Below are 12311 nucleotides of genomic sequence, written 5' to 3'. Positions count from 1 at the left end.
GGGACTGAAAGATTACACAAGTGATGCAAACACCGGTAGGAACACACAGAGGTGTCCGAAAGGAAATGACTAATACCAAAGCAACAAAGACAACAGATAAAGAGAGAGAGACAGAGAAACTAAGAAAGACTAGGAGTCATTCTTAGACGAAAAGAAATTAGTCACTGAATGATATGCATGCCGATGTGTAGAAGCACTGTACTGTCTCTGGTCTCTCGCAGAGGAGTGTCGCTGGTGTAAATATCTGGAATAGGATTTGACACATCTGGATAACTCGACAGATCTAATAGAGCTAGAAGGCCTCTTCACACCACGTAAAGGAGATAATGGTGTAAAAAAGGCAGTAATGCGCTGAGTAGACGAGTGCCGATGCGGAAGCAGTGACTGGATCGTGCTATCGCAGAGCGTAGTGGCCTCACGAAGATGAAGTGCAAGGAACTTTTGATCATAATAGCTGAAAAAGTCGTAGAGAGAGAAGCATTCCCAGAACAAACAGAAGAATCTCTCTCTGATCTCATAGTATATAGGGCATCGAAAAAAGAAATGAGCCTCAGTCTCTACCTCCCCTAAAGTACAGAGCAAACAGAACCGTTCCCCTCTATCAATATGGTTATCATTCTGAGCTTGAAGACGATGAGAACCAACTCTGAAAGAACCTAAGGAGATCTGCAGGGAATGAGACCACCGCCGGAAAAGGTAGCTAGGGCGAGCAATAATGCCATCTGAAATCTCTAAAAAGTGCTTCGCATAAAAGGATATCCACGGGTGTAACCCACTAGGAGAGTTAACCCAGGTAGTGACAATGTAACATCTATATATGTCAAGCCGAACATGCTCATTCAACTCCTGTCGAGAGGGGAGAAGATGAGCAAGGGCATCCAAAGAGAACTGAAAAAGGGGGGAGACAATCAATATCAATCCCAATCGAACCTAGCATAGAAGAAGCTTGTGCATACCAACAACGAGCACGAGAACTAGACTTAGCCATCGTAGTAGAAACAGTTGAGCAATAAGCTAAGTAGGAATATTGGTCACGATCCTCAGCTTTATCCACAAACCCACGAAGCCGATGGAGGAACCAAACCAAATCAAAGATGGCCACAAGATTGAAGGGATGAGCACCAAACTCCGCCAAAACAGTACTATGAGGAGTGAACTTGTGACATCTGATGATGCGCCTCAAGAACAAAGTCTGAACTCGCTCAATCGAGGCCCAATCCGAGCTAAGAAGAGAAGGGCCTCAAACCGCAAAACCATAAAGAACATTCGGTCGCACAGGAGAGTCTAAGAGAGATAGCTTAGACAAGGTATTTTGGAAGTGATGTCTAAAACACTATTTCTCAAGCAAAGCAAGAGAACCCATACCCTTATTAACTCTGGGCTGAATAGCTGGTCTCATACTGAAACACGGGCTAGAAAACATAACTTCCAAATAAGTGTAGGATGGAGTGATCTCAATCTCTTGACCTTGAAAAATTAAGTGAAGATGAGAGGTCTTTAAGCAATTAAAGACCATGACCCAAGTCTTACCCAAGTTAACTACAAGTTGTCGTTGATCATAAAATGAAGCCAAGCCATCAAGAAGTCTTTGTAACCTGTTTGGAGAGGAATCAAGGAGAACCACATCATCTGCAAAAAGAAGGATGGAGATTAGAACTTGATGAAGATAACAACCATCTCCGAGGAGTGAAGACTGTAGAAGGAGTCCTCAAGCTCATCAATATATAGCCCAAACAAAGTAGGAGAGAGAGGACAACCCTGTTTAACCCCAATAGTGCTATGAATCGGATTCGAGAACCCCTCAGGAGTCCTGAATCTGCCAACTACAGTCTCATAATAGCAATACGTAACATCTCAAAAATACCTTCTCTAAGTCTCTCAAACAGAGCTACCCTAGGAACATAATCCAAAGCTTTGCAAAAATCAACAAAGCAACAATACACCTTCTCTGATCTGTGTCTGGCCTCCTCAGTAATAGCCTGTAGGGTGAAAATGTGATCCATAGTCTGAAAATCAGCCTGAAAACCCGCCTGCCTTCTAGCCCTACAACCATTCTTGTCTAGCTCTGTAGAAAGCATAACATTAAGGGCTGTCGCATATAGTTTGGCAAAAGTGTGCCCAATCATGATAGTTCTATAGTTCCTTGGATCCGATACAGGGCCGGTCTTATGGATGGGATAAATCAAATGCCTAGACCAAGAGACCGGAAAACCAGTATGAATCACTCTATTGAAAAGAATAGAGAGATAGGGTCCTAGAATTGAGGCGCCGAACTTGAAAAGCTCAGCTTGAAAACTGTCCTTGTTAGCAGCTCTACTACACTTCATGGATCTAATGGCCTCATAAATGTGGGAGGGGGTAAAAAGGCGGGTGAAATGAGGCGAAGAGGGGTAAAGGCTGCCCAGGAATGTCATAAAGAGCCTTGGTATGCAAGGTAAGAGAGCGAAAGTCGAGGGTGGAGGGTGGAGGAGAAATATGGGTGAAAAGAGTGCGCCAAAACAGCTGGGGATTGCAAATCAGCGTGGAGTAAAGAGACTTGCACTTAGAAGCGACGTGTCTTACTCCGAAGAAAGTGGAGATAAGATGAGCGAATGCGGGCAAAATTAGTGGAGCGAGCCTCAAAAGCAGAACACAAAAAATGGTGAAAAGATTTGCAGTCCCAATCAAACCACTGGTTCATAGGGCAAGTATTACGAAGCTTGCTGCAAAGGGACAAAGAAGTACGATGAGGAATGGAAAGGGTGGCCGACTTAAGGATAGCCGACGCAAGCAAGTCAAACATGGAGGTGGCCTCGAGCAAATTCGAGAAGCATGATGGGTTGAGGAGTCTCGAAAGATGAGCAAAAAACATCACAATTACCATCGATAATCATGGTGGTAGATAGATTTTATAAGATAGTCTCGATAGTCAAGAAGGGGATTGATTGTATTTATGTGGTAGTAGATAGATTTTCTAAAATGGCTATCATGGTGGCCTGTAAAAAATGATTTCAGCAAAGGAGACTGCCAAGCTATTTTTTGAACATGTTTGGGTTAACTTTGGGCTGCCAAAAAGTATTATTTCAGACAGGGATGTTAGGTTCCTCAACAATTTTTGGTCTTTATTATGGGCTAGAATGGACACGAAGTTGACAAAGACTACAACATTCCATCCTCAAACAAAGGGCCAAACAGAGGTAGTCAATAGAATGATTATCCATTTCCTTTGAATGTACCACTCCAAACACCCACGTACATGGGATGAGAGCTTGCCTTATGTGCAACATAGCTACAACCATGCACTCCACACTACCATAGGACATAGTCCATTTGAGGTTTGTCTTGGGTATCGGCCATTGGCACCTATAGATGTAGCACTACCCATCTTGCAATCTAGTCAACCACTAAATACTAAAAAGGAGGCAGATAAAGTAGACAAATTTATTGAAAAGATCAAATAGTTACAACAACAAGTTCATGATATTTTAGAGCAGAGCAATAAGAAGTATAAGGAAAGACATGATCAGCATAGAACTCTTGATCATTTCCAGATTGGTGACAAGGTATGGCTACATCTTTAGAAGGAGTGCCTCCAAGGACCTTATAGAAAGCTTCGTCCTATTTGGGATAGACCATATACCATTAAGAAACAAGTTGGTTAGAATGCTTTTGAACTTGATCTGCCACAGTTTTTGGGATTGCATCGAGTTTTTAATGAGGAACTGTTGTGACCTTATTTTCCTCCATTATTGGACGTCTCTCAAGCTGCTGAACATATTCATGCTACCGAATTAAATCCATCCACTACTACTCCATTACAGTGTGATCATGTCATTGAAGTCATGCTGAAATCTTTTAGAAATCAGAAAATTCCGCTATATAGGGTGGTTTGAGTTGGTCAATTCTCTCATCAGGGCAAATGGTTAACCAGGGAACAGTTTGCAGCACAATTCCCCCCATTGCCTCTTAAGGGGGGAGGAATGATCTAGATTATATCGAAGATCAAATGTTTGAAAGTATTTTTTCATATTTAAAAAAAGTTTTCCTATATCTTTTTATATGGCCTTTTCGAAGGTCTTTTGCTCAAAACTTCAAGCCAAAACTTTCATCGGTCCCTAAAACTGGGCAGCCGTAGGCTCATTGTTTTAGGGACTGAAATTAGATTTTTAGTTCTTCTTTCCAACGGTGTAAGCGGTTTTGAAATCCAAGTTCTAGGTCAAAAGTTATGACCCCTACAAGTTGGGGTAATTAAAGACCTAGTTTTAAATAGTTTTAGTTTAATTTTGTTGTTTTTATTATAGCCATATAAACATTTCGAATTCAGGGCTATGGTGACTGTTGATATTCCATCATTGTATATATTCTTTCAATTTCAATAAATAAGATGGCTTTTGGTTTGCATACAACTCTTTCAAGTTTTGCAAGATTTTCCAGAACTTGAACATTGGTATCGCAGGTATTTTGATTTACCAGATATCGTGTTTGCAGCCCACTTATTAAATTCAGATCACATCGTGTACCATACTGAATGCAAATTAAATATTTTTATAGTATCATTAAGTAAAAACTAAAAGAGAGACTAGTGGTCTCAGAGATTAGAGAAAAAAACTTCTTCCAAGGATCCTAAGACGTGATTCAAGAGAGAGAAAGCTGATACACCATTCCCTCGAAGCAGAAGTCTGAGCAAGTTGAGATCAGGAAATTATCACAAATCACTTTTGTTTGTTGAAGTTGCTATTTTCATTGATTTTTGGTTGAATCAGATAACTAAGTATGATCGCCTGCTATATTGTATGCTCCATTGTCTATACAACGCTATAGGCATCTGGAAAGAGTATCAGTGTGCTTTTTTAGCCTGATCTGAATGTTATATACTGCCGATAAGATTTACTGATGGACTTATTAATGTTTGATCTGAAGTCTGCCACTTCCTTAATTTGGAATTTTTGCTTATTGGATGATTGATAGGCCTCTTTAATGCTTGAAATGAACTCTCTTTTATACTTATTTAGTGGAAGTGTCTTCACTGTTCATATGAACTGAGTCACCACTTTTAGCTGTTGCCTTTTGAGAATAATATTATGTCCAAACTGACAATGGATGATTTAATTTCTATTTATTTTTCATTGCTCAATGAATCTCTCTATATCCCCCCTCTTAAATGAATTCTCCTTCCTTTTATAACCTCAATATGAGGGAGAAGTCATTTAACTTCAATATTTCTGCCCTTTTGAAAGAGTCATAACTCTTAACGATTGGCTTAGACTTATTTTCATTTTTTTAAAAATTGTTCTACAAAATGGCTGCCTTAAAATGCTTATTTGTTAAATCAGAGATAATGAACACCATCATTTCTTCTAACCTTAGTGCTATTTTATCTATTTTCTGTACGAAATCACAGGTTTTTAGATTAGTGGGTCGGCCTCTCTCATTTAGTCGCTTATTAATCGTTATGCAATCCTTAATATGGTTGGCCCTTCCAATATTCATTACTTATCTGGGTTGGCCTTGCACTTACCATTTGACCCCGAATGAAATACCCCGAATGAAATTGTTATTTATCTTTTGCCCTAGTTTAAGGCTGGCTATGACAAAGTTTATGTTCTTAGTTAGCTTTTTAGCTAAGTTGCAGGGTTTGGACCCTGCAAACTAGGTCCTAGTCCCTGTGGGTCCGGGCACGGTCTGTGGACCCACAGTCAATGGCAAGAACCTGCCTAGACCCACCACAAACCTGCAAGGACCCTGCATGGACCCACTGCTCATGAGGCCAAAAAGTATGAAAAATACACAAAATATATTTTAGTATGGTGTGTGTATATGTGTGTGTGTGTGTGTGGGTTAATAGTTCGTCTTCCTTAGTTTCTTGCTTTGTACCTTGACTCTTAATGTGCCCAATAGTGATGGAAAACAAAACAGTTAACGACATAATGGGTCAATGTAGTAATCTATTAGAAACCCTTAAATTGAAAGCTACAACACCCTTATGATGCAAAGATTTGCAATGAATTTGTTTTAGGTTTTGGGCTATGCTCTTAACCAGAGAGCAAAAGAGGTAAAACCAGATTGCTTAATACTTCAAACAATCTAGGCAACTCTTAAATTTTACACCTAATGCAATTTACTTTACCTTGGATGCAAGATTGAAACAATGTAAGACTATCTACCACAACATGAGAGGAAAAGGAATGATTAGTTTGGCAATGCCTGGATTGCTAAAGTGACTAAGATTTGACAATACTCGGATTGTATCCTATTCAACTGCTTCATTAATCAAATCTCAAGCTTCTCATACAATCAATGAAATGCATATGAACTAATACGCACAAAACATGGGAATAAAGTAATACTGTAATGAAGAAAGTAAAGCTTACAATCTACTGAAATGAAAGAAACAAAACCAAGTTTATTTTCAATCTTTCAGTTTTCATTAACATCACATTCATCCCAAGTACCATACCGAAACTAAATGAGCAACAAAATTAAATGTAGACTCAGATTCTCACATTGTAGTCCTAGCTATAGGGGTTTGTCCACAAAGTCATTTGCCAGTCTAATTAATTTCTCAAATAGTTACATATATAGGCCTCTTAGGGATGGCCGGTTACATTCGATGATTAAATTGCAGAGAATCTCTAAACAGAGGAGGCTAAAAATGGGACTTGACTAGGTCATTGCCCGTTACAGAATCTAAGCCTATGGAGAAAATGCCAAAATATCTACAATAGAAGAATTCGAGAAAGAAGAGTAAGTTACACTTGTTATAGAGAGTGTCAGAGCATCAAACTTTCTTTGGGGTCACAGCCTTAGCTTTGTATGCTTTCACTACATTAGTTACATTGTTCAGATTCATTGACACTTGGAATCATGATATTATCAGCTCGAATCATCTGGTAATCATGCATCTTTGTCAACTCTTCCACTCTGGTGATCTTTGATTAGGATGGAATCTGCCGCTGAAAGCTCTTGGATCTTTGACACCTGGAAGTTGGTTGGATCAGTGGCTTCTTTAAAAAATGCTAGAAATTTGGCTTTCATTTTCTCAATGTCCACCAATTGATCATTATTGGTGACATATGATTCCATATGCAACACCTTTGGATATTCAAATATCTTTTCCATGACTTTCTGCACTAGATCATGCACATTGTTCAACTCATTTTTAAATATCACTGAGCTTTCCACGATGAACACTAATTATTGCTTCCAGTAAAGCAATGGTTCTTGACCTGTTTTGAGAATCCCATGGGTCAAGGCGACGTTGGTCTTCATATCAATTACCTCTTGCAACAAGGCTAGTTGCTTTGTCAAGTTTTCTGATGCTTTGTGCATTGAAGTTTGATGACTGGACACTGCTTCCCTTAACTTGTTAGTAACTAAAAACAGGTTTTCAATGAGAGGGGGACCTTGGGCCTTCATTTGATCAATCCATGCGTGACCAATTTGATCGAATTGCCTCTCTTGTTGTAGCTTCAAAAGCAAGTTCTTGTTGTCCTCTGCACTTGGGTAAAATGTACTTGTAGAGGTGCTTCCAATTGCAGCTCTGATGTAATCCACTAGTTTCGTGTTCAAGGCCTTGAGTACCTCTTTCTCTGCCCTTAACTCTTCTAGTCTATCTTCGATTGTCTCATTTGTTGATTTTCATATGTTGACCATGGAATCATGCACAGGTATACCAAGGTCGATAGTTGTGATCTGGAAATCATCAACACTCAGCTCATGAAACTTACCCTCCTTTTGAGGCTTTGTTGTCTCCATTAGCATATGACTAGTAGAAGAATCAATGGCCAATGTTGCTGTTGTCTTCTGCTTCTTCGTCTTCTTTGATTGTGGCTGAGATGAGATTGCTTGCGTGATGAGGTCTTTGGATGGGGAAACTTACTCACATCTTCGCTTCTTCCTATCAATAGTCTCTTCCAACCATGACTCAATTGAAAGGACATTGATTGTCGACTGAGGGGCAATGGGATCAAAAAGCTTCGTTGCCACTAGGGGTGTTCCTTTGTTTGAGTGGCAGTGGGGAAAGCAGTCACCTGAATAATTGAGAGGGCCAAGTTATCACCTTGCTAAGATGCATCTTGTTCTTGACCATCCATGGGATTGTTGTCACCATCAAGGTTGATGACTTGCATAGGGCAGGCATGCTTAGCCACTAATTTCTCCTACTCCTTCCCTTTGTTATTTTCCTTATCCCCAACCTTTCATGTGTCTGGCAGAGATCCTCCTCCACAAGTTGGGGTAGTTTGGATATTCTTTTCTGGAGGTTGATCTTTGCCTCCATTGATGGACTGGAATGGACCTGCTGATGTTGAGGTAGCAGCAGTAGTGGAGGTAGCTGTAGTTAGCTGAGCAGTTCCGAAAGCTACTTTACTAGTAGAGCCTATACTTCCCGTTTGTTTCTTTCTTGCTCTGGTCCAATCCTCAGTTAGGAGAAGGTCAGAAATTGGATAAAAGGGGATCCAGACTGGCCTATAGCCAAAATAGCTTTAGGTGAAAATCTTCACTCAAGGAAGCCTTGCATTTCCTGTCACAACCTCATTGTGAAGGCGTCATTAACTTTCACATACTCTTCGAAACTCCTCTGCAACTGTAGGTGGGGATAGAACTCATACACCTTTGTATTTTCATCATAGTCTTGGATCTTGGGAAGACCTGGCCAGAGGTGATGTGTGGCTAAGGCATATATTAGGTATGAAGACATATAGAACTATCTGAATGCCTTAGCCGAACCTAGCGAAGAAGTAAGCTCGTCACATATGATCTCAACCTAGTCGCTTTGCAATCCGTCGGCACATATTGCATGCACCAAGAAGAAGTGGTGTTCGATGAAATCTAAGATTTCCTCCCTTCCAATCTCAGCAATAGTGCCAAGATGTCTAGAATCTCTTTTTTTAAATTGGTTCCAAAAAGAGTTTTTGGCATCTTACTCTTTTTGGAATGAGGTGTCTGAAACCAAGTTCTCTGCATGTCTTCTCTTCTTAGTGTCTTCTTTTCATTGAACATTGACGTAGAGGAAGAGAAATCAATATCACAGTATTGCTCCTTTGATGGAATGCCTAATGCAGATTGCATTAATGCCTTGTTTATAGATAGTAGGATGGACTGATCAGGTAGCAATATTTGCTTTGTCTCCAGATTGTACCTTTCGATACATTCCTTTACCAGTTTTGGTGCTTGCATAGCCATGGGGAATCCGATAGCTTCAACTAATCCACTTTCCTTCAATTTTTGGGTTATTGGGTGAATTGGCTGGGAGTTGAGCCTTCTATGCAGGTCACCTAAATCGTAAAATTTGAATGAAGTATTTGAGACGGTCTTGAATTCACTTTCCAAACCAATTAGACGATCATACGTTGCTGCTTGGATTGCCATTAACTTACAATTTCATAAAGGGGATAAATGAACCAATTGATTTTGACTTAATTGGAATTCCCCTATTTACTTCGGAATTTGGAATGAGGGCTTTCACGATAATTCTTTGTAGGTGGAGAAGAAAGCATAGACCCATCTTTCTACAAGCTTTCCTTCTATGATTTGGGATTGCAGCGCGAGCAATACTCCTTCGATACCTTGGGCACTTTGTTTCTTTGTTTTCTGCACAAGGCTTCTTTGCTTAATTTCACAACCTAACTTGGGGAAGCCACCAAATGGATTCTCTGCATCGAGCATTTGAGCACTTGACTTCTTTTATATCCGGGGTGCTTCGTTATACTTATGACTAACTTTTTTTAGAAGCATCTTTTTGGCATCTCTGCAGAATTATCTCATGTTGTACTTGCATAGTTCTTTATTTTTCTAGTCTTTCGGAGAAGTAACCTTAAATATTTCTGAAGTATGGAAAAACACCATCGAGAGCATCGCTTTCTGGAGGGAGAACTACTTCAAAACATTTTCCTTTGATTTGGCTAGTTACCTTATGTATCCTCAAAATGAAATCTTGGTCGTGAATTCACCATCTTAGTGATGCATAATAGAGGCTCGGATTTATTACTTTTCAACACTGCGCTTGGGTCCCACTTAATGCATAAAATCTTTGAATGGAGCGCGGGCTTTTCCTAGCATTCGGGTACAAAACATAAAATGTTCGTTTCCAGCGGACGAGTAGTTGAAAACATGCAGCCCCGTCTCTTTGCACAAAAATAAATTCTGACCTCGGAACTTTTATTTAAAACTTTCTTAGCTCTGGCTTTCACTTCTCTTGGTCTTTTCATTGTAAAACGAGCGGGATTTTGTTCTTCAGGTTCCTGCTTGATGAAGTTCGCCAAAGCGGCTAGCTAGTCGAATGATTCAGAATCTGAAGGGAACAAGCCTTCTGAGGTAGGAATAGAATCATGGAAACAAGACTCCCTTCTCATTAGGAAGACGCTTAAAACAAGCCTTCTGAGGTAGGAATAGAATCATGGAAACAAGACTCCCTTCTCATCAGGAAGACGCATAAACAACATCCCATCCATATGTAGATCACCTAAGACCTTAATGCATTGGAATGACAAGAATCCTGCATGGAGGTATAAGAGGAGGTGGAGCAAGGGAAACTTGGAAAAGACACAAAGTGAGAGCCTTAAGAAGCTTGATGAGAAGAAAGCCACCTAAGGGCTGTCTAGACAAACAACTGAACATAATTGCAATGAATCCCATCAAACTGGAAGCTCAAAAGGGATAGACTGAAAGTTTGGCAACAATATATGCAGAAGTCCCCACCATTAATAAAATAAAAATGTGACACTAAATATCAATAGCAATTGAATTGATCCAAATCCAACTCAAAGATGATTTAAAATATCATACCAAATTGAAATATATGTTGAATAATTGGGAACCATATTGGCAATCAAGCCTAGTCCTAAATATTGTCTTATATATATAGACTCAAGAACCCAAATGGGAGTTTTTTTTGCCTGACCCACAAACCCGAATATGTGCATGAACCCACACACAAAGCGGGAACTTAGCTTTTTAGCCGATAGGGTTCAATTTGGACAAGTCCTTTATAATGTACTATAAAGTCATTCTCCTCTGGTCATCTATTGGCATCATTATAGTTTCTTTCATTCTTTCTTGGCTAGCTGGAGTCAGACTTTGAGGCTCCTTCTTGGAGGTAATTTTTAGCTTTTGGGGCACACTGTAATGTTAATTAAATGAAATTATGACAGTTGATTTGTTTTGCATTAAAAACAATTGAACTCAACTAGTGTCCAAGTGTGAAGGATATTTAGTGTTTGGAAAGGTTAATTTTTTTTCCTATTAGTATGAGAGTAGACTCCCAAATAAAGTCTAATTTGGAACCATGTGGATTATCCAGTGATTTGAACTTACACTCAGATGTTGACAGTTGACAGGCACTGTCAACATCTGTCAGGCACTGTCCATTTTTATGTAGTCATGTCACCATTCAATAGTTCAGAATCTCAGTTCATCTGGTCTCTGCTTTTATAGTTAGTTTCAGTATGCCACAGGGACGCGTGACCCCCCAAATCCAGAGCATTGCAGGATGGGGATGTCCCCAAGATGTGGGGATGGCATTCCCAAGTTTGCTCAGTCTCTGCCGGAACAGGGGGACTTCCCGGCATTCCCAAGACACTGAGGGGGGCGACTGTGCGTCCCTTAAGTGTCCCAGGGATGCTTGGGTGTCCTTCACAGCGGCAACTTCAAGCACATGTTTAAAAAAACCATTTATTATTATATCTTTGGTTCTATTTAAACCCCAAGGGTATGTGGGGGTCATCTGTGGCCTTTCATACCTTCAAAGGCCCTCCAACCTTCATTTATATTCACATTTTCATTTACTAATTTGCCGATTCGACAATTTTAATTTTTATATATTATTGAGTATTCTAATTTCTAATTAGTAATTCAATATTGAAAATTTCAATGTTCAAGTATTTATTATTTAGCATTTGACATTTGCTATTTTACTTCTTATACATCTTTTCCTAACTAGCATTTTAACTACCATATGTATAGTATATAGTATCTTAAAAATCCCCCATGCCACCGTCCCCAAATCAAGGCCTCTTTGACACCCCACCCCTGATGGTGGTGTAACTATGGTTAGTTTTTTGTTACTCAGTCATATGTTTGACTGGATGCAGGTTTTCCCATTGCTTATACAACAATTTTCCTTCGAGGAGCAGGCTGCGCTTGTGTGGCAGTTCATGTGCAGCATCCCTGTGAACCTGATGGAAGAGTTTCTTCCATGGCTTACTTCCTGTCTTTCTTCTGATGAGCGACAGGATATGATTAAGTGTATGAGAAAAATTGTTCCCGAGGAGAAGCTTCTTCAACAGGTAACCATTATAAACATATATATTGTAACTCCTTTGCCAATTGTTACT

The 12311-nt window shown here is 39.7% G+C and overlaps 1 protein-coding gene across 1 annotated transcript in view; it reads left to right on the top strand.

Moving 5' to 3' along the window:
• Window positions 1-12311, top strand: part of LOC149571761 (zinc finger protein BRUTUS-like) — a 59679-nt gene that overhangs the window by 35241 nt on the left and 12127 nt on the right. Inside the window, exon 3 of the mRNA XM_089813167.1 lies at window positions 12069-12263. Coding sequence (XP_089669293.1) covers window positions 12069-12263 — 195 coding nt within the window. The remainder of the gene's footprint in view (window positions 1-12068; window positions 12264-12311) is intronic.

Source organism: Cupressus sempervirens, chromosome 2, assembly GCF_028749045.1.
Source record: "Cupressus sempervirens isolate cs-2001-9-10 chromosome 2, ASM2874904v1, whole genome shotgun sequence".
Taxonomy (NCBI): Eukaryota; Viridiplantae; Streptophyta; class Pinopsida; order Cupressales; family Cupressaceae; genus Cupressus; species Cupressus sempervirens.
Note: the sequence above shows the minus strand (reverse complement) of the source record. Positions and strands in the feature narration are given on the sequence as shown.